The following is a 22975-nucleotide window of genomic DNA, read 5'->3' as shown; positions in this document are numbered from 1 at the left end:
GGAGAATCTGAATATTATGTGTCTCGGAGTTGATCTTCTCATGGAGCATCTTAATGGTGTTCTCTGTATTTCCTGAATTTGCATGTTGGCCTATTTTGCTAGGTTGGGTAAGTTCTCCCGGATAATATCCTGAAGTGTGTTTTCCAGCTTGTTTCCATTCTCCCTGTCTCCTTCTTGTACTCCAATAGTAGGTTCAGTCTTTTTATGAAGTCCCATATTTCTTGGAGGCTTTGTTCATTCCTTTTCATTCTTATTTCTCTAGTCTTGTCTGCATGCCTTATTTCATCAAGGTGGTCTTCAAACTCTGATACCCTTTCTTCTGCTTGGTCGATTTGGCTATTGATACTTGTATATGCTTCGTGAAGTTCTCATGCTGTGTTTTTCAGCTCCATCAGGTTGTTTATGTTCCTCTTGCAGCTGGTTATTCTAGGTAGCAATTCCTCTAACCTTCTATCAAGGTTCTTAGCTTCTTTGCATTGGTTTAGAATATGCTCCTTTAGCTCAGCGTAGTTTTTTATTACCCATCTTCTGAAGCCTACTTCTATCAATTCATCCATCCGATCCTCCATACTTCATGATCTTTCACCCAAAATTCTTCTCAATGATCCATCACAGGACAACTTTATTAGGTCTTTGATTTTTGTGGGCAGCAAGGGGTTTATCAGATCACTAGAATCATGCAGTTCTCAGCAGAACACCAATATTTTGAATTCTTCTGTTTGCCCCCACTACCTCAGGAGTTTTTGCACCTTTGGGCGATGTGTGTGTGAGAGAGCTAGGCTTTTCTTAGTACTAGGGCAGAGGGAATACGTGTTAAAGGATAGGTGGGAAGGGAGACTCTGCAGGAAACTGAGGAAGTAGAGAGTTATTCACTTAAAACTAAGTGGTCCCAATCCTGCTGAAGAAGTTTTCACAAGTATTCTTGGTTTATGAGTTCCTCAACTTGAAGATCCCTGAGACTAGTACTTAGTCGTATTTAAAAATACAACAAAATTTGATTCATTATGTTATATAACTTTCTGGACTGTGTGAGTAGATCTTGAAAGTAAGCCTAATTATTTATTCTAATGTATAAGCAACAAGGTACAATCCTATTTCTAAACTACTAGCCAAATGTCAATAGTATCAATGTTATTTAAAAATAAAATTTTAATTGCAAATAGTACATGGCCTAATTTGAACATTCTTTGGAGCATGTTTATATCTTCTGCCTTTTATGTTGATTTAAAACATTTGCTTTTATAAGCCAAAGTAAAGCAGCCTTTCAAGTGAAAACAGCATTTTGCTAATAAAATAAAATAAAATCTGGAAACATACAAAAAATAATGTCCAAATGTCTACTTCATAATGTCAAACCTGAAAACATCTGATGGAGAAATAATATACAAAAATCACATCCACCTTCCACCACCTACACACAAAAACATTTCATACAGACTGCAGTACAGTGATTGTTTTTTATGAACTAAAAGGTCAAAATTGTTTCATTTTCTCTTCTGCAGATTCTAATAAGTAAAAAATGACAAAATATGCATAGACATGTCTGTAAACCAAAAATAAAATTCTAAGGCCCCCCCAACCATCTGAATGGACCCCTCCCTCTCAGCCAAGAGCATTCCAAAATTAACCTGCAAAACTACTTCAGGTCGTGATGGGTAGGGGAAGCCAGGCATGCCTCATTCTGCCCTCCTCCGTGTTGGAATTACTGCTAGAACAGACTCTGTAAGTCTGATAAGAAACATTCACGGCCGGGCGCGGTGGCTCAAGCCTGTAATCCCAGCACTTTGGGAGGCCGAGACGGGCGGGTCACGAGGTCAGGAGATCGAGACCATCCTGGCTAACACGGTGAAACCCCGTCTCTACTAAAAATACAAAAAACTAGCCGGGCGAGGTGGCGGGCGCCTGTAGTCCCAGCTACTCGGGAGGCTGAGGCAGGAGAATGGCGTAAACCCGGGAGGCGGAGCTTGCAGTGAGCTGAGATCCGGCCACTGCACTCCAGCCCAGGCTAGAGCGAGACTCCGTCTCAAAAAAAAAAAAAAAAAAAAAAAGAAACATTCACAATCTATTCTCTCTGAAGACCGGGAGGCTTCATCTGCATGATAAAACGTTGGTCCTATACCCCTTATCATAACCTAGATATTCTTTTGTATTGATAATAACTCTTTCAACCAGAATAACTCTTTCAATCAAAAAATCTTTGAATCCATTGACGACTTGGAAGATCCTCTGCTTCCATTGTCCTGCCTTTCCAGATGGAAGCAATGTACATCTTGCATATATTGATTGATGTCTCATGTCTCCCTAAAATGTATACAACCAAGCTGTACCCGAACCACCTTGGGCACAGATTCTCAGGATCTCCTACGGGTTGCATCACGGGCCATTAGTCACTCACATTTGGCTCAGAATAAATGTATTCAAATATCTTACCAGGGTCTGACTCTTTTCATCAATAATTTCAAACTATGGTCACACAGAAAAATGCACTCATTCATCCTTGAAAATTATCTTCCACAGAGCAAAATGCTACATACTGAATGCAAAGTGTTTGGCTAAGAGCAAAATCTATCTCAACCATCAACTCCTTAATATTGTGAGGTATACCATTTCACTGCTTCTTCTTACAGATACACATTTTTTTGTTGATTTTGCCTTTTTTTTTTTTTTTTTTTTTTTGAGATGGAGTCTCTCTTTACTGCCCAGGGTGGAGTACAATAGCATGATCTCAGCTCACTGCAACCTCTGCCTTCTGGGTTCAAGCGATTCTTCCGCTTCAGCCTCCTGAGTAGCTGGGATTACAGGTGCCTGTCACCACGCCTGGCTAATTTTTGTATTTTTAGTAGAGACTGGGTTTCACCATGTTGGCCAGGCTGATCTTGAACTCCTGACCTCAGGTGATCCGCCCGCCTCAGCCTCCCAAAATGCTGGGATTACAGGTGTGAGCCTTTGTGCCTGGCCTGATTTTTGTCTTTTCAAAAAAAGTTTTAATTATAAAAAATTTCAAACACATTACAGATTAAAACAGACAGAATATTATAACGAATCTCTGGGTACCTAACTCAGCTTCAACAACTGTCACCCCATGCTCAGTCGAGACTTGTCTATATTCTGACCAAAAGTCAAACCCTTTTCTTGTATTATTTTGAAGCAAATTCAAGACAGCATATTATTATATCCTCATGATTAGTCCTATAAGAGTATATTTATTTGATAAATAGAGACTCCAAGGTTCAAAGAAGTGAAATTAGTCATCCAAGGCTGCCGGCACCTAATTTAGAATGAGACTTGAACTATGAGTGCTGGCTCTACAAGACGATCAAGACATGTCTTCAGAGGGGTTACTAAGGCAAAGTCCCTGTGCTCACACTTGCAGCCACTCTTAGCCTTCCCTTAGCTACATTCAGAAGCTGCTACCTCTGATCTCTGATGTTTGTTTACTAACAACATGTGGCGTCTAAAGACTCAGTAGGGAAAGGTGACATTTCACCAGTGGAAGAGCTGTGAAGTGTTATCTTCTTTAGCCATTGTTCCTTTAATCACCTTGCTTCCATGACAAAGTCAGCTGTTTCCCGAAGGTACAACTCATCAGCTCTAGCTGAACTGCAAAGAGCTACCTGAAGCACAACTCTTTCAACTGTAGTTTTCCTTGTAGTATTTTTTTTTAATTTTTTTTTATTATTATACATTAAGTTCTAGGGTACATGTGCATAACGTGCAGGTTTGTTACATATGTATACTTGTGCCATGTTGGTGTGCTGCACCCGTCAATTCGTCAGCACCCATCAATTCATCATTTATATCAGGTATAACTCCCAATGCAATCCCTCCCCCCTCCCCCCTCCCCATGATAGGCCCCGGTGTGTGATGTTCCCCTTCCCGAGTCCAAGTGATCTCATTGTTCAGTTCCCACCTATGAGTGAGAACATGAGGTATTTGGTTTTCTGTTCTTGTGATAGTTTGCTAAGAATGATGGTTTCCAGCTGCATCCATGTCCCTACAAAGGACGCAAACTCATCCTTTTTTATGGCTGCATAGTATTCCATGGTGTATATGTGCCACATTTTCTTAATCCAGTCTGTCCTTGTAGTATTTTTAACACTGACTTCAAGTGTCAGTCTCCTTTGGATCGTCTACAAATTCAATCCGGCTCTTTTCAAAGGCGTGTAGCTCTTTGACTAGCCAAAATTGCGACCGAAGGGATGCCTCATCAGGAAGCTGCACAAGATATCAACGATGCGACTGCCCGGCCGCATAGGCAGTGCTGGCCCAGCTGCTGGGACATTGACAGGTCAGTGTAAAACGAGTGCCTAGGGTGAATGTAAGATCTTTAATTAGCATCACAGTTCTTGCAGTCATGAAGACGGGCAAGACCAGCTGATCCACAGTGGGACTAAAAAGTACCTGCCATTTAATGATTCACACTTAATTCAGTTAAAAAAAAAAAAAAAAAGAGGAGGAAAATTAGCAGGCATTGGTTCTACTTCACTCCTACTTTTTGGTTAAAAAAATAAATTTTGAACTAATTTCTTTGACTTTGAAGCTGGTGTGGCCTATCGCTCACTTTCCTGACACACGGTTCTGATTTAGGATGCCATTCTGTTCAAAATGATCTTCAGTAACTGTCATTCACAGTTACTCCTCAGTCAAGTCTAAATTCTTCGTTAGCATTCAAAGTCGTCTAAAATCAGTTCCTGCTATACTTGGTCCACCTTGGCCTTTCCTGATTCCCTTAACTTATACTGCAATTAACAAACTCTCTGCAGCTTCTGGTAAGAGTCCCTGTTTTTCTTGTTTTACTGTCTTGCCCACGCCACTTCATGTACCTGAGAGTTCCCTTCCCACTTCCTACAGGAGCCTTACTATCTTAGAGCAGAGCATTTCTTTGAAACCTTTTCACAAATTAAATGGAATCTTTCTACCCTCCAGACTCCTTATTTTCTATACCTCTTTTGGGGGACCTGTAACTTTTTACCTAGTATTTTCTTTACCTGTGGGCATTCATGAACATTTCTCGTGACAAAGATCCTCTTCCTTGACTTAACTCTAGTCAAGCTTCTCTGAATTCTCTTCTCATCTAGACCCTGACTTTTGGCCTTCCATATGTTAGTGTCTGCTTAGTTCAGTTTTAGCAAGCCTCCTACTGGGTCAGTTTAATGAAAATCCCAACCCTTACTATTAGATCAAATTCCTTATTTCCCATCCTGCCTCTTATCAATCTGACCTGCCTTTGGCAATAATCTTGTCAAGCCATTTTAGCCAGAATTGCCCCTACCTTTGACATTTCCTCCTTGTAATTTTCTATTTACTGACCTCACGCCTTACTCCTTGGCTACAAATTCCCACCCTTCCTTGCTGTATTCAGAGTTGAGCTAGATTTCTTAACCACTATAAAATTTGTTTGTAGTGCCCCCTTTAGATAAAGTCAGCTTTACTGTTTTCTTACAAGTATCATGAATAATTTTTTTATTTAACACTAGTTCATCTCTGAGGACAAGGTTACCAGCTTTAAGGGATAAATGAATCTCACAGAGGAGGTAACTTAGTACTATGTCCATGAAAGTTGCCTAATAAAAATTACTGCGTAAATGAATGAATGGAGTGAGTGAATGAATGTGTTTTCAGGCAAGTTAAAAAATATTTTATAGTAAGTTGTTTAAAATTCTTTTCCTTGTTATCCTTTTTAAGAGTAGACTCATTTTGTCTACTTCAGTAGCACTATTAAAATATCTTATTTTTCCAGAAAAGTAAAATTCTTAATAGAATAAGTGACTTGTAAATTGGGATTTAAGGATGTGGCTAAGTCTCTTAGCTTTCAAAATTTGCTCTAAATAAGATTCCCTTTTTCTACTCGGAATACTAATAAGCGTAACAAAAGAGCTATGGTTGATACTGTGCTTTGCAATGCAGCACAGAACTGGCATATTCCTTTCCCTAAAATTAGAGCCACGCTTTTTTTCGATGCAGAATAAGGATTCTTACTTGCTTCCAACTCCTAGAAATGTATAATTAATGAACAAAGTAATTTAGAATGAGCTGTAGACCAAAAAGCAATTTTTCAACTGCATAGAATAGTGTTGATCTCCAGTTGATAAATGCTAGACAAAGGCAATTTTGAGGGATTGAGAGGGGGGTGCCTCAAGAAAGGCAACATATGCAGTTGGACAAGAGAGAAGGAGAGGGATGCTGAGTTGCCGTAGTAACATTACGGAAGGGAAATGAGATTGCATGGGGCTAGCAATATTTTCCAATTCCCTTGATTTTTAAAGCACTCACATAACAAACAAGTTTCCCTTGGGCAGAAGTCTAAAGCAACACAAACTGGCTAGTCGAGATCTCATATTTCGTTTTAGTGGCAGTAATCTTATTAGTGAGGAGGGGAACTGCACATTACTGGCTGGATGGAATGCTCTCATGTTAGCCTAGGAGCAAAACCTTGCACACACAAAGGTCAAAAGACTTTCAGGTCTGATTTTTCTGAAAAGCATGAAGCAGGATATTAAGGCATCACACCTAGGACTATGAAACCAGAATGTGTCTTTAGCAGGTCAAATTTGCTCAGTGTCACTGGAGTGACACAAATGCGTGGTTTGGGAAATATTTTCAAGAAGAGACATATTATTTTGATTAGTATCCTTTAGGATAATCTTTCTTTCTTTTCTTTTTCACAAGCAAAATAAATAAATAAATACAAACCCCTCACTCTAGAGAAGGAAAAGGAATTCAAGCAGAGAGAACTCTGCAGATAGATCATGGCTGTAGAACAGGATATAATCTTGAATTAAAAACTGAAAACAATGAAAAAAAATGTAGACAGTCCTTCAGAAGAAGAGAGCTATGATGATAGTGAAAGATAAACTAAAGGGCATCACTTACAGTCTAATAACTAAGCTCTTTTCTTCCTTTTTTTTTTTTTTTGAGACAAAATCTCGCTGTCACCCAGGCTGGAGCGTAACGGCACAATCTCAGCTCACTGTCACCTCTGCCTCCTTGGTTCAAGCAACTGTCGTGCATCAGCCTTCCAAGTGGCTGGGATTATAGGCATGCCCCACCACTTCCAGTTATTTTTACATTTTTTGTAGAGATGGGGTTTCACCCAGTTGGCCGGGCTGGTCTCAAACTCCTGGCCTCAAGCAATCCTCTCACGTCAGCCTCCCAACATGCTAGGATTACAGGCATGAGCCACCACACCTGGCCAGCAAAGCTATTTCATATTGGCATTTTCACCAAAAATTTGGACTGTGTCCTCATTTTATTTATTTATTTGTGTGTGTGTTAGGCAGTTATCGAGATAAGCCTAAGAGGTGAAATAAAATTTTTTGAATGTCCTCTATGTTATAGGCTTATTATAATTGTGATCTTATTTAATCTTTACAGCAATTCTATGAGAAAAGCATCAGTAGTTACATTTATAGATGAGAAAACTGCTCCAGTGAATTCATATATCTACTCAAGGTCACATGGCAAGTACATAGAGTAAACCGATAGAATTAGAATTTACATTCAGGATTGCCTCCCTTTGAAGGACTGGGTTCCTTCTACTATGCCAAGCAACCTCTTAAAAAAACATAAGCAGTCAATGTTCTATTTAAGATCAAGAGTTCATTTCTGCCATTTATATATAGGAGGGAAAATATATTAATTAGCTTCCTTGTTCTACTGTTATACCATCTACATGTTTAAATGAAAATAAGGTAAAATCCTCTTGTGTCCTCTCTACTTGGAAAACTACAGCCTTCATTCTGTGACTTGAACACACTCTTATGTTATTAGTATTGTAGTTTTCCACTCTGTTCTTTGTGTTTATTGTCTCTCCTTGCTTGTCTCCTTTTGGGTTGAGAATTATTTAGTATTCTAATCATTGAAACATCATCTATGTCATTGGCTATCTTCTGATTTTTTTAGCTACATTTTTTTGGGGGGGATAGTTGTTTTATAAATTAAAATGTGTATCTTTAACTTACTAGTGTGAATATTATAATATTACAAATTGTAATTCCTACAATGTAATAATTGTATATTATATATAATATATATCATATAGTGTATATAGTATATATTATATATAATATATATGATATAGAGTATATATAGTACATATTATATATATATAGAGGATATAGTATATATCTAAACAGTATTTATTATAACATATGGTATATATTATATATGATATGTGGTAATATATAGTATTATATATGTAACATTATATATACTATGTAATATAGTATATATAATATACTATATTATACTATATACTATTATACTATATTATAATACATACACTATATATACTATGTAATATAGTATATATAATATACTATATTACTAATATAGTAAATTATAGGATAATAAATTATAGTATAATATAGTATAACAATATACAATATATAACATACTATATATATATACTATGTTTATAATCAAAATACATACATAGTATATAATATATACACTATATACAATCAAAAGCAAAAGTCAGTATACATCATATTATATACAGTATATATAATATAGTATAACATAGCATAATATAGTATAATATACTATAACATACTATATTATATAGTATATATAATACATAGTATTCATTATATAAATAATATATTATAAAGCAATATTAATATTACATATATAGTGACTTAATATTATACCACTTTATGTATAATGAGAATTTTGCAATATTATAATTCTATTTACACTATTAGTTGTATCTTTTGTGCTATATATTTTATTTCTACATACTATTATATTATAGCCCTCACAATAGATTGATATTTTTGCTTCAACAATTGACTTTTAAAGAACTTAAGAAGAATAATATTTTATTGTACCCACATATTTACTACTTCTAGCTCTTCTTTCCTTTACGTAGATCCAGTTTTCTTTTTGGTATCATTTCCCTTAGACGGAAGAAATTTCTTCAGTATTTTAGTTAGTATGGGACTGACGGTAACAAGTTATGTCAGCTTTTGCTTGTATAAAACAGTCTTCGTTTTGCTTTTAGTACATAAATATAATTTTTAGTAGATATAAATATATTTTTTACTAGAATTTATATCAATCTATATAAATAGATGCTAGATATTTTTCATTCAGCACTTTAAAGGTGGCCCATCATTTTCTAACTGTCAGTGTTTCTGATGAGAAGTCAGATAACATTCTTATAATTGTTTTTCCCATTCATGATACGTCTTTTTCTCCGGCTACTTAAATGTTTTTCTTTTTGATTTTTTGTGTGATATGACTCTGTGTGGTTTTCTTTGTATTTATTCTCTTTGGGGTATGCTAAGTTTCTGTGATTTGAGGCCTTCAGTTTATGATCAAATTTGAAAGTAAATATAACCTTATTTTATGCCCCATTCTCTTTCTCCTTTGCCTCTTGGACTACATTGTACAGATTTAGTCAACTTGTTATTATTCCATAGGTCACTGACATAGCTGTGCATTTGATTTTTAATCTTTTTTTTCTTTCTGTGCTTTAGTATGGATGATTTTTATGACTTGTGTTTAAGTCCTCCAATTTTTTTCTTCCTCTGTATTCAATCTGTTATTTATCCCATCTAATGATTTTTAAAGTATTTCTGATATTGTGTTTTTCAATCTTAGGATTTCCTTCTGGTTCTTTTTCCCCCATTATACTTTTTTCCCCTATAGCTTAACATATTTACCTTAGTTATTTTAAATTCAGCAAATTTCAACAGTGGAGTCATCTGTGGGTTTGTTTCTATTACCTAACTTTTCTTTTGATTGTAGGTCACATTTTCCAGTTGACTTTATTTAGTAATTTTAAAATTACATAGTGGGTATTTTGTATGATATGTTATAAATAATTTGGAACTTACAGCAGCTTGGTTTTGTCCAGAGCTGATGATTTTTCTCAGCAGAGGGCTTAGTCCAATGCAAGATATTCCATCATAACTTAATGCCAGAACTCTCATACATTTGAATGAAAACAGGATACGTGACCTCTGCGTATTATGCCATCATGGTTTGTATTTGTTTCTATCATGCACCACTTATGAATATTTCTTCTATGAATACATGAGAGAATTCTTGACTTTCCAGTTGATAGATATTGAATAACCTAATATAAAATATGATTTCGGTCAGGCACAGTGGCTCATGTCTGTAATCCCAGAACTTTGGGAGGCTGAGGAGGGTGGATCACGAGGTCAAGAGTTTGAGACCAGCTGGGCCAATATGGGTGAAACCCCATCTCTACTAAAAATACAAAAATTAGCTGGGCAAGCTGGCGTGTGCCTGTAATCCCAGCTACTCAGGAGACTGAGGCACGAGAATCACTTGAACCCAGGAGGCGGAGGTTGCAGTGAGCCAAGATTGCGCCACTACACTCCAGCCTGGGTGACAGAGTAAGACTCTGTCTCAAAAAATAAATAAATAAATAAATAAATGATTTCAAACATAAAAGGTGCTTTTATATGCTTCTTATAAGATGTTACATGTTTGAAACAATATTCACAATTTACAAAACACTAATAATTTCTTTTATCTTTGTCTTTCCTTTGAGGAAGGAGGGTAATTAAAGATGGTTATAGTTGACAGCTATAGAGTAATTGTGTGCCTAACTGATGAAGAGCTATTAAAAAAAAAATCAGATGTGAGCATTACTAACATACATTAAGACAAAGTAGGAGAAAAAGCAGACAAGATTCTGACCATTAGCACTTGGAACCACATAGCAATTAACTAAAATAAAACTGTCCTGAGCCTATTTTGCAGACTCTTCAACAGAACGAGGCATATGACATTTATTAGGTTGGTGCAACAATAATTGTGATTTTTTGCCGTAATACTTTTAGACCTCTAATTTGGCAAGGGAAATGAGGTTTACAATGTGGTGTATAAACATTAGGAGAGGGAGAAAAATAGAACAAAAGATGCTCCCTCCATGTTCTCAGAATGCTTTGCAACTGTAAGAAACATTCTTTCCTTCAAAGATACTCTCTTGTGTTTTGAAGGCTAGTGGCATTTCATGATTACTGGTCCTTCTTTTAATTTAAATAAAAATTTCCAATTAACTTGTAATCTTTTTGACAAAAATGAAAAAATTGATATATTTTTATATGACATGAAGAAACATTTTCAGGCTAGTTTCAACTAATGTAGAATCCCAGGGTCGTCTTCACTATTTCTAATGTTCTTGTCAACATACCTATTTTAGAACTCAAGGAGGAAGTATTGTTTTAGAATTTCTTTTTCAGAGAGACTATTTTATGACTTTGAAATATTTAATATTTTATTCAAGGATTTATTTTTAACTTTGGACAATCACATTCCTGGAAATACAATCAAAAGCAAAAGTCAGTATCAATAATTATTTTTTTCTTCGTATTTAACCTGAGAAACAGAACCAGTCACATTTCTGGGAAAGCATGGGCTGATATTATAGTACATCCAAGTGTCCCCTGACACCTTCCCAGGCAGTAAAAATTTAACAATTGACAGATTGGAAGTGCCTTGAAAACCCTTCATCTTCCTGAGCATAAACACTTCCTTATTCTTGTACATAAACCGGATGCCATTAACTTCAGTGGAAAAATTACATTACCATAGGACCAGTATAAAGTCAAGTAAATTAAGATGTTTTGACAATTGTAATATTAAGAAGTATATCTTATTAGGCATTTAACATGCATGAGGAAGTTTGCTAAGTATGCTAAGTGTGACAGACACTAAGATGACCATGCGCATCTCAGAGTTAAGGTGTAGCTTTGCAAGCAATGCTGTGGTAATGGGATTCTCTGAGGATGCAGGCAGTGGCAACCTGCTAGGAAGGCTAGAAGTTGGGAGGGGCACAGTTAGAGTAACATTTTGGCAATCAGAGTATTGTTATTACCAACACTACTGGGGATTCTGCATCTTCTCTGAAGCACTAAATACAAGTATAACTGCTTTTATTATTAGATGAAGAGGAGCCAGTAAAAAGAGATAGAGAACTCAAGTCTCAAAATGGTTCTGATTTAGGGTCTATATTACGTCTCTGATTGGTCTGTGAATTGATGCAGAGCAAACTAAAAATGACAAGGGACCAACTATTGCAAAATATCTTCCTTCAACATGTACCAAATAATCGTGCTAGCTTTAAAGAGGGGAAGAATTCAGTGGAAAGAAATAGGAGGCCATTCTTAGCAAAACATTTTAGTCTATAAAGAAATGAAGCCATTGTGATCTTGTTGAAAAAATGAACTATATAAATCATTTTAAAATTAGAAATCTGCATATAGACCAGACTGACAAGTATGCCTTGATAGGTGTTTCTATCTCAGCACATGTCCCACCACTATGACAGAGATCCTGTATATACTTACTCTTGGCTATCAACAGGACCATGAGTTAACAAGCCAGTTGATATTAATTAGCATTATGGGGCTAGGAAAATGGGAAAGGCTTTCCTGAAATGAGCTAAACAGAAACCTGAAGGGTCTGGGGGCTGGGCACGGTGGCTCACGCCTGTAATCCCAGCACTTTGGGAGGCCGAGGCAGGCAAATCACGAGGTCAGGAAATCAAGACCACCCTGGTTAACATGGTGAAATCCCCTCTCTACTAAAAATACAAAAATTAGCCGGGCATGGTGGTGGGCGCCTGTAGTCCCAGCTACTCGGGAGGCTGAGGCAGGAGAATCACTTGAACCCAGGAGGCGGAGGTTGCAGTGAGCCGAGATTACGCCACTGTACCCCAGCCTGGGTAACCGACAGAGTGAGACTCCGTCTAAGAAAAAAAAAAAAAAAAAAGAAACCTGAAGGGTCTGTAATTCATCAGATCCTAGCTAAACACCTCCAAGAAGATTCATGTGCAATCATCCTAAATTTTACAATAACTAATTATTCTTAAAGTTACAATTTCCAGTGCCCTTCCAGCTGAGAGAGTGAGATGGTCAGGAACAACTTTCTGTCTGTACTGGCTGGAAAACTATGACTCAGGAGGGTGAGCTTTTCTCAGGTCACAATTTCACTACTTGCTAGTCACACTCAAGCTTAGAGATCAGGCATTAGGGTGAAATTAAATTCACTCATCTGCTTTCCAGCTGATCCTACCTAAATTACCCTGAACACAATTCAAGTTTACATCCTTGAATGAAAGAGCTCTAAGAATCTTCTTTTAAAGTGAATCCTCTATTCTGTGAGCACCCAGGCAGGGCACAGAGCAATAGGAACAAGGTCCCTTACAGTGCTGGCCTCTGAGGTGAAATCCAGTGATGCTTTCCTGCCTCTAAAACATGGGGGATAAGTGTGTATACCAGGTCAGATGTATTGAATGCAAGCAAGGTTACCACAATAGTAAGCACGCGGTGGCAGGCAGATGGGTAGATAACGGTATCTATTTTCTCAGGGGCTACTGGATTGGGTAGTTAGAACTTGTTTTTTTTGTGACAAATTCTCCTTTCTATTTTTAGGCTTGCCCTCATGGCTTTCTGACATTTTAGCCAGCTCCTTCCCTTTCACCCACACACCCAATCACTACTTCGTCATCTCAGCAGGAGGGAAGGGACAATTTGATGAAGAGAACACAAAACAGTTTACATATTTCGGGTATATACTGTAATTTCTCCCATTTAGTCTGCCAGAAATTCAGTCTGTGCCCAAATGATACCCTTCTCCCAACCCATTCCATTCAGGACAACTGCAGAAGAATGTCAGGCTTTTCTGTCCTCTCATTCTCCATGTCTTCCCTTCACATAATACAGGAGGAATATAAATCCGAGTCAAAACTGAATGGGAGGTACAAAGGAATCTATATTTTTGTCAAAAATAAGACAGCCCTTCAGAACAGGGAGGCAAAGTGGCACAGAAACCAAGCTGCACACCAAACTTTGCCTATGGAGATTATTTCCTATCTTTGATAGTTGCATGCAGAGGAATCTGTATGTTTTTCTCCTGGCCCTTCCCTGTGACACTCTATGCCCTCTTAAGATGGGGCCTGAACTTCCTATGTATCCTTTTCTCCTCCCATTGAACCAAATAGAACATGTAAGTGTTTGACAAATGATGAAAAATTACTGACAAATCATTTTGCTGTTCTGTAGATTGACTATATCAACAGAGAGAGAAATAAGGTAATTTCCAATCCATATGCCAACTGAAATCTGTATATCCAGGCACCTCTTCAAGCTTCTCTTTTCTGCGTGTCTTGGTAACCCTCATTTCCCTTTGCCAAGATTCCTCTTCTATACAAATGTTCCTTTTCCTCCAGGTAATAATTAAGCAACAGACGCAATACATCTCTACTTTTTATTCCTTACAACTCTTCAAATATCCTATGCTTAGCAGAAGACCCCTGTCATTTAAAGCAATGTTTCTAGCATTCTTTACATGCTGATAATTGCTTCTTATTGGAATGATGAATAATCAGTTCAATAAAACCTATATTCAATTTACCTCATCAGTAAGACAGTCATTTAGGGGTAGGCCTTCCTCTTCTTCCCTTTTCCTATTTAGAAAGTTTGTTTCTTTTAAGGTACATAGATGGTTTCCAGGTTCAATGGTAATCAAGAAAAAGAAGTCTGAGTCTCCTGCCTATGACTGGGCTGTCTTAGGGTCAAAGTACAGAATACAAACTAGACCTTTTGTTTCATAAGGGCAGGGGAAGTTGTGTCTTGCTCTGTCATCTGCTATGTCTGGCCCACAGTAGACACTCAACGATCATTTACTGGTTGAGTAAATAAATGCGAGGAATAAAAAATGAAGTAGTAAATCAAAGCACTACAGAAATGAAGCTGAGGTTACCAGGCCAGTTTTAGGAACATGGAATCTAAAATATACAAAAAATTAGCCGGGCGAGATGGCGGGCGCCTGTAGTCCCAGCTACTCGGGAGGCTGAGGCAGGAGAATGGCGTAAACCCGGGAGGCGGGGCTTGCAGTGAGCTGAGATCCGGCCACTGCACTCCAGCCTGGGCGACAGAGCGAGACTCCGTCTCAAAAAAAAAAAAAAAAGAAGATGTAAGCACAGGATTGCAGGAGTTGCAGTTACAAGAAAACTACTTAAAACCCTTCGATAGATGGATGTTTGTGTTGAGACCATCTTTTGATTAGATTGCTTCTTGCACAAGAAATACTGAACAGGAAAACCTGTGTCTAGAAGTTTAATACTAACTGGAGCTCTGAGATATACTAGCAGTGGCTAGAATTTATTTCTGGCCTACTTTATGCCAGCACAGTTTACAAACATTATCTTGATCGTCGCAACAACCCTACAAGGTGGCCATTAGTTTTCTTTATTTTCAGATAGAGAAAGTACAATCAGTAAAGTTAAATAGCCTACCTAAGTCAGCTAGCTAAGTTTAGAATTTGGATTCAAATCAGATTATAAGTCTTGGTTCTTTCCCCTACCCACAATGCATCACACCAAATAAGCAACATGCCATAAACACCTAGATTAGACGTATTTGTGGGTTTTTATAACTTTTTAATTTAAAAAATGTCATTTTGTTTTGTTTTAGAGACAGGGTCTCACTTTGTTGCTGAGGTGTGATCAAAGCCTACTGTAGCCTTGAACTCCTGGGCTCAAGCGATCCTCCTGCCTCAGCCTGTTGTATAGCCAAGACTATAGGTGCATGCCACCACTGCCAGTTAATTTTGTTCTCTTTTATTGGTAGAGATAGAGGTTTTGCTGTGGTGCCCAGGCTGGTCCCAAACTCCTGGACTCAAGTGATCCTCCTGCCTTGGCCTCTGAAAGTGCTGGGATTATAGTTGTAAGCCACTGGGCCCAGCCTTTAAAAATTTTTTAATTGTGGTAAAATACCTACAACATAAAATTTACCCTCACAATCCATAAGTGGATGCTTCGGTGTTAACCACATTCACATTGTTGTGTAACAGATCTCTAGAACTTTTTCATCTTGCAAAACTAAAACTCTATACCCATCAAATAACTATTTCCTCTACCCCTAGTCCCTGCCAACCACCATACTACTTTTTTCCCATGATTTTCCCTACTCGAGATGTCTCCTATAAGTGGAATCATACAGTATTTGTCCTTTTGTGACTGGTATATTCACTCAGCATAATGTCCTCAAAGTTCATCAATGCTGTATCATGCAACAAGATTTCCTTCTTTTTTAAGGGCCAAATAATATTGCATTGTATGTATATACCACATTTTAAAATTCATTCATCTGTCCACGAACATTTGGGCTGCTTTTACCTCTTGCCTATTGCTGCTATGAACGTGGTTATGCAAATATTTTGAGATCCTGCTTTCAATTATTTTGCACATATACCCAGAAGTGAGATTGCTGGATCATATGGTAGCTCTATTTTTAATTTTTTTTGAGGAAGCTCCACACTGTTTTCCATAGCAGTCACATCATTTTACATTTCTACCAGCAGTGCACAAGGGTAGACAGATTTGTTTTTAAATAGAATAACTTGCAGTTTTAGTATCAAACTGACCGAATAGCTTAGCTTACAGTGTCTTGAAAATTAAATGCAACAAAAACTCTAGACCTTTTAAAGCCAGGTACCATTTAACTGTGAATTAAGTATTTACAAATATAGATGGATGGCCATCCCATTTTAAAAAGAATAAAAGTAGCAATCATTTTCCAAGAGACTATAACAAATAGAACAAAAAATAAAGCTCATGTTGTATCAGTGCAAAGGTATTAGGAAAAGTGTTCCTACTTCCTGAATATAAGTAGAAGCAGGTACATAAGTTGCACACTTACCCTGGTTTTGGCATCGATTTTAGCTCCTCGATCGAGCAATAGTTTTACCATATTTGCATTTCCTCTTTTTGATGCAACATGTAAAGGAGTGATGTCATTCTGAGAAGAAGAGGAAAAAAAAGTACAGAGTTGATATTTTTGGTTTCAACAAAATGTTCCCTTCTAAACTTTCCCCAACATACCCCCATTTTCCCCTCTTCTTTTCTAAACATCCTTTATGAACAGTGTGCTTCCTAACACTTCTGACAGGAATTTTCTTCAGAAGGCAACTTTAAAAAGGAATGAATTGTAAGGGAATCTGTAAGGCAGGGTCCAAGTTAATTTATTTCAGTCACTTGAGGTGACTGATGGTTGAAGTGATAATTTGTTTTCTTTTTTTGCTCAAAAAGCCTGCATTAAGTCAATGTATTTTTCTATAAATGTGAGTGATACATACTGGCTAGTGAGTGGTTGACTAACAAGCTGGTTAAGTCAGTACAGACTGAATTTAAAGGAGTGTCATATGACTTGGAGCCTTTCCCAGGTTCCATTGGGAGCATCAGGTTGTCAAGGAGAGACAATAGGAACTCAAACTGGAAAATCTGTTACTTCTATACATAGTCACATGACTTCCCATGCCCGTGGTGCTTATATGTGTTTACAGGCATTTGCTAGCAGTCTCATGAAAACTGTAATTCTTATCTGACAAATATTTGAAGAATAGCCAGATTGTTAGGGTTATCTGAAATTCTAGTTGTGTTCTCCTTGATTTCAGTGGAAGGCTACCATAGCTATTCTTCTCTCCAAGCATCTTACAGGCACTATGATTGTTTCCAGACTGTCAAGGAAACGTATGCACACATTGAAAACAATTCCCTGATTTCTTGTTTTATTTTATTTTTTTTCCTTTTAAGTGACAGAGTCTCGCTATGTTGCTTAGGCTAGTCTCAAATTCCTGAGCTCAAATGATCCTCTTGCCTCAGCTTCCCGAAGTAGCTGGAACTACAGGTGTGCACGCCCATGTGTGGCTTATTCTTGTGTAGCAGCAATATGAGTTTCAGTTCTGTTGTTCACAAAGAATCAATTACATCATAAATGAACTAGGCTCACAGGGACTCTTTATTTATAAGTTGATAACAGAAACAATATAGTAACTATCAAGTATTGATCACTTCCTGCATGTCAGGGACTGTGCTAAACTCTTTACTATCTCATTTAATTCTCACAATCCTCATAATATCATATATAATTTGAATTGCAATCCCCATTTTACACATGCAGAAACAATGGGCAGAACCAGGATTCAACTCTTCAACACTTAAACTCTTGAATGCATGATTTTAAAACACAATAATGAAAAATTCCAACATACACAAAGTTTGGGCAAAAACCATAATGAATTTCAAGTTGCTCCTTACCCTAGTTCAGTAAACACCAACCTTTTGCCAATATTATTTCTTTTATGCTCCCTACTGGTTTTTTTTTTTTTTCCTTTTTTTTCTTGAAGGAGTTTAGGAAGAGGAGAAAAAAAATTCTTGGCATCATGTTATTTTACCCATAAATACTGCAATTTATCTCTAACAGATAAGGACATCTCAAAAAATTACAATACCATTATCATAATGAAGAAAGTAAAAGTAATTCCTTTATGGCACCCAAGACCCCCTCCATGTTCAAGTCCTCCCATTATCTCCAGCTATCTTCATTAGTCTGCTCAAGTTGGAAGGTCGACATATTGCATTAGGTTGAAAGTCCTTTAAGTCTTTCTTAATCTCCACAGCTCCTCTATCCCAACTTTTTCCCCCTGCGTTCATTTATTTATTGAAGAAACTGGGTAATTTATTGTGTAGACTCTTTCACAGCCTGGATTTGACTGATTGAGACCTCATGGGGAGTTAATATGTCCTTTTTCCCCTGTATTTTGCATAAACTTTTCTAGTTAAACACTTTTAATGGTTGTAGGGTTAGGGTTAGGTTTACAACCTTTCCATAGATGGAAAGGTTGCACATTATCTTTGCTCACTATTCTTAGATGCTAAAATATAAATCTTAAATGAAAGAAGAAAGAGACCTGAGGAAAACAAATTTCTCTTAGGAATGCTGGTGGAAAGTAAACAGACTAATATTGCTGTTCCCCAGGGTGTAGGTCAACTTTTTCCGCAAAGGGCTAGATGGCAAATATATTCTGCTTTGCAGGCCATACAGTCTCTTGTATCTACTGAACTCTGTCGTTGTGGCATAAAAGCAGCCACAGGCACATGCAATATGTAAAGAAATGGGAGTGGTTGTGTTCCTAAAACTTTATTTATGAAACCAGGCAGTGGGCTGGATTTGGCCTGTAGGCAGTGGTTTGCTGACCCCCGCTCTAGGCCTACCAGCTTGCAGCTGCACAGCTTTCAACTGTGTATAACAGGTTACAAAAGAGGAACTGAAACTATAGGCTGTGCCATTATGCACTCTGTGGTCTTTTTTGGTGTGGAGGACTATTTGTTGTGAGTGAAAGAAGGAAATACATTTCATGACGACTTTGAGATCTGCTTGTTTCTCTCTATTTTCTGAGTACAAGTGTGTGTTGCTCTAGTGACCCAAGCGGCATAGTGGATGAATTCTAGAGCTGGGACAGCAGGTGGAGGGTCAGATTGGGAATAAAGGAAACACCGACCAATAGGGGCTCACTGAGCCCCAAGTGGGACGTGACATGAAGACCTCATCACTTCCTGGTGTGAGTAAGGGCTTGTATGCCATTTCCCTTTAAAGCTATGACCTCACTGGTTGAGAAAGACTTAGTTAAACTTTACACAAACAGGCTAAGTTTAGTGAGAGGAAGAAGTCTATTCCTAATTTCACTCTATTCCATATTTACGCACTCTCTCATACTGTGGATGTGGAGATGACAAAAAGGTGCCTTGAGTTTCTAATTCTCACATTTTCTCCACCACTCCGGCCCTTCCTAGAGAAATACTTTATATTCTACAGCACTTAAACAGTGTTGTAAAGGGCCTGCACACTTCTGTAATTTCATTTTACCCTCACAACAATCCACTGAAATAGGATAAATATCATTAACCCCATGGGATAAAGAAAGTGAGGCACAGAACTGATAATGTGCAGATTAAGAAACAGCTAATTAGAGGCAGAATCGGGATTAGAATTCGGGCTTCCAGACCCTCAGGCTGTGGTATTTTCAGGCAGGGTTCAGAAGACCTCTGTTTAAAAACCCTAGCTTCTCATCTCTGTCAAATGCAGCTTCCAATAAAATGCAAACACCTTTTATTCCTGAGTCACATCGTGGATGTGCCTGTGAAGTAGAAACAAATCAAAATGAAAGTGGTACCTCAGGGCCACACAATGGACTACTGGTATTTTGATTCCTCAGCTAACCAATAAAAATGCATTATGCCCTACTATGAGTAAGGCTGTGTGTTGCATTTCCACTGTCTAAGCAAGCAACAGAATTATGCAATCCCAACATATCAAAGAAACTCAGTGATGTTAGAGCTAGAAGGCCTGCCTAAGAGAACCCTCGTTTGCTGCTGGTGAAATGTAAATTTGTACATTCTTGCTAGAATGCAATTTGGCAGTTTATATAAAGAGCCTTCAAATCTGTAACCATACATTAGGACAGAGTTTGGCTGCTGTGGTGGAAAGGGCAGGAATGTGGAGAAAGACCCAGCCTTGAACCCAAGCACACACCCCAAAGACTGAGTCTGAGCCTACATGAAAGACCCCTAGCACCAGCCTAGCAGAGTAACAAGCAAGAGTAGTCAACTGCTGAGGTAAGGCAGGAGTGTGGGGAGACCTCCTCTGTGCTGCAGGTGTGCAGAGAAAGCTCAGGGTGGAGCACTAACACTAAGCAACATTCTCTGATGCCCCAGCTTCCACCCTAAGCAGAAGGCAATGGCAGCCCTCCACTAGAGGAATCTGAAGCCTGAAACAAAATGTAAACTCAGCTCAATTCCTGCCTAAACAGGCTCCACCTGTCACATTTGCAGCACAGAAGAAAAAGTATGAGTATGCTCATTTCCAGGCCAAAATATTATTTAATTCAATCTCTCCCCTTCTACACACAATATCCGGTGTTCTATCTAGTAGGAATAACATGCATGAAAAGATAGGGAACTGCAGCAAAGGCATGGGATTTTTTAGCAAAGAGTCAAATGGAAACATCTGATAAGAAAAATTGCAGTATCAGAGTGAATTCCTTTTTTGGGCTCCTCAGTAGACTTCACACAGTTGAGGCAAGATCCACTGAACTCAAAGATATGTCAATTTAAGTTATTTAAAATAAAAACATGAAGGAGAAAAAGGGGTGGAAAAGAAAGTACAGAGCCTCCAAGAATTGTGGGATGATACAAAACAGCTAATGAGAGTTGTATAAGAAGAGACAGAATGGGACAGAAGACAAATTTGAAGAGGTAATGAATGGTCAAGAATTTTCTTGGAGTAATGAAAGGCAGAAAAAGACAAACCCAGGAAGCTCAGGAGACACCAAGCAAGATAAACAATAAACAAACTCTCCAACTAGACACAACGGTCAAATTGCCAAAAATGAAATATAAAGGGAAAATCTTGATAGTGGCCCGAGGAGACAAGACACACCGCACACAGAGAACAAAGATAACAAGTAGAACGGACTCCTCATCAGAAATTATGCAATCCAGAAAAAAAGAAGTGACATCTTTAAATAATGACTATCGAATAAGAATTCTACACCAAATGAAAATACCTTTAAAAAATTCAAGGAGTAATAAAGACTTTTAAAGACAAACAAAAGCTAAGAGAATTCATCATCAGCAGACCTAGAATACATAAAATATTCAAAGTTCTTCAGACAGTAGGAATATGATAGTAAACAGAAACTTAGACCTGCACCAAGAAATGAAGGGCTCTAGAAATGGCAAAAAATGAAGGCAAATAAAAGAGATAATGGATGGTCCAAAGTAAAGACAAAAACAATGAATCATGGGGTTTCTAATATATGCAAAAGTAACTTGTATGACCACAATCACACATAGATGAAAAGGAGGAATTGGAACTATACTGTTGTCAGGCTCATATCATATTTGAAGGTATACTGTGATAATTTAATGACATGGAAAACATGGATATATTATTAAAGACATCAAACTATGACAAATAAGATCAATTGTTATACATAAATATATATGCATTCTAAAATACATTGATCCAAATATATATATATGTGTGTGTGTGTGTGAATATCTATACATATATATATATATATATATTTTTTTTTTTTTTTTTTGAGATGGAGTTTTGCTCTTGCTGCCCAGGCTGGAGTGCAATGGCACGATCTCAGCTCACCACAACCTCTGCCTCCTGGGTTCAAGCAATTCTTCTGCCTCAGCCTCCCTAGTAGCTGGAATTACAGGCATGTGCCACCACACCCAGCTAATTTTGTATTTTTAGTAGAGATAAGGTTTCTCCATGTTGGTCAGGCTGGTCTCAAACTCCCAACCTCAAGTGATCCACCCACCTTGGCTTCCCAAAGTACTAGGTGAACCACCGCACCCGGCCAATTTTTTTTTTTGAGACAGGATCTTGCTCTGTTGCCCAGGCTGGAGTGCAGTGACGCGATCTCGGCTCATTGCAACCTCCCTCTCCCAGGTTCAAGTGATTCTGCCACCTCAGCCTCCTAAGTAGCTGGGATTACAGGTGCCTGCCACTGTGACCAAATGATATTTGTATTTTTAGTAGAGACGAGGTTTCATCATGTTGGCCAGGCTGGTCTTGAACTTCTGACCTCAAGTGATCGTCCACCTTGGCCTCTCAACATGCTGGGATTACAGGCATGAGCCACCCCGCCTGGTGAGATATTAATCCAAATGTTAACAATTTCTTTCAGTAATGAGATTATAGATGACTTTTTGCTTCTTCATGCTTTTCTAAAAAATTTCTACCATGTACATTTGTACAGTGGAAAAATGGCTGTACTTTAATATTGCCTAATTTGCAGCCCACTACCACCATCTGTTTCAACTCTCATGCCTTACATTCTATACTCTGAATGCCCCAGAGAGGTTTAACTTAGCCATTAACTTCTCTAATATGTAAATTTTGAAGGAACCTGGTAAACCTGAGGATATCCTGCACCTAAAAATATGACTAGTTTTTAATGGCTAGAGTTAAAGATCTATATGCACTTTGTGAGAAGAAGCATGAATTAACATTTGGATAATAACAAAGTCAACCTGGAGTTTTGAATTTGACCTGATTTAGTGCAAACAAAAAAGCAAATACTACTGTAATTTTGTATATATCAGTTTCTTAATAGAATGTTTGTGCTTGTA

General features: G+C 37.7%; 1 protein-coding gene across 1 annotated transcript in view; it reads right to left on the bottom strand.

The window, feature by feature from the left end:
• ANK3 (ankyrin 3) overlaps window positions 1-22975 on the bottom strand; it is a 364088-nt gene that overhangs the window by 195707 nt on the left and 145406 nt on the right. The window contains 1 exon segment of the mRNA XM_033209412.1: window positions 16686-16784. Coding sequence (XP_033065303.1) covers window positions 16686-16784 — 99 coding nt within the window.

This window comes from Trachypithecus francoisi, unplaced genomic scaffold, assembly GCF_009764315.1.
Source record: "Trachypithecus francoisi isolate TF-2019V2 unplaced genomic scaffold, Tfra_2.0 Lachesis_group9, whole genome shotgun sequence".
NCBI lineage: Eukaryota > Metazoa > Chordata > Mammalia > Primates > Cercopithecidae > Trachypithecus > Trachypithecus francoisi.
The sequence above is the reverse complement of the archived record's forward strand: the minus strand, read 5'-3'. Positions and strand labels throughout refer to the sequence as shown.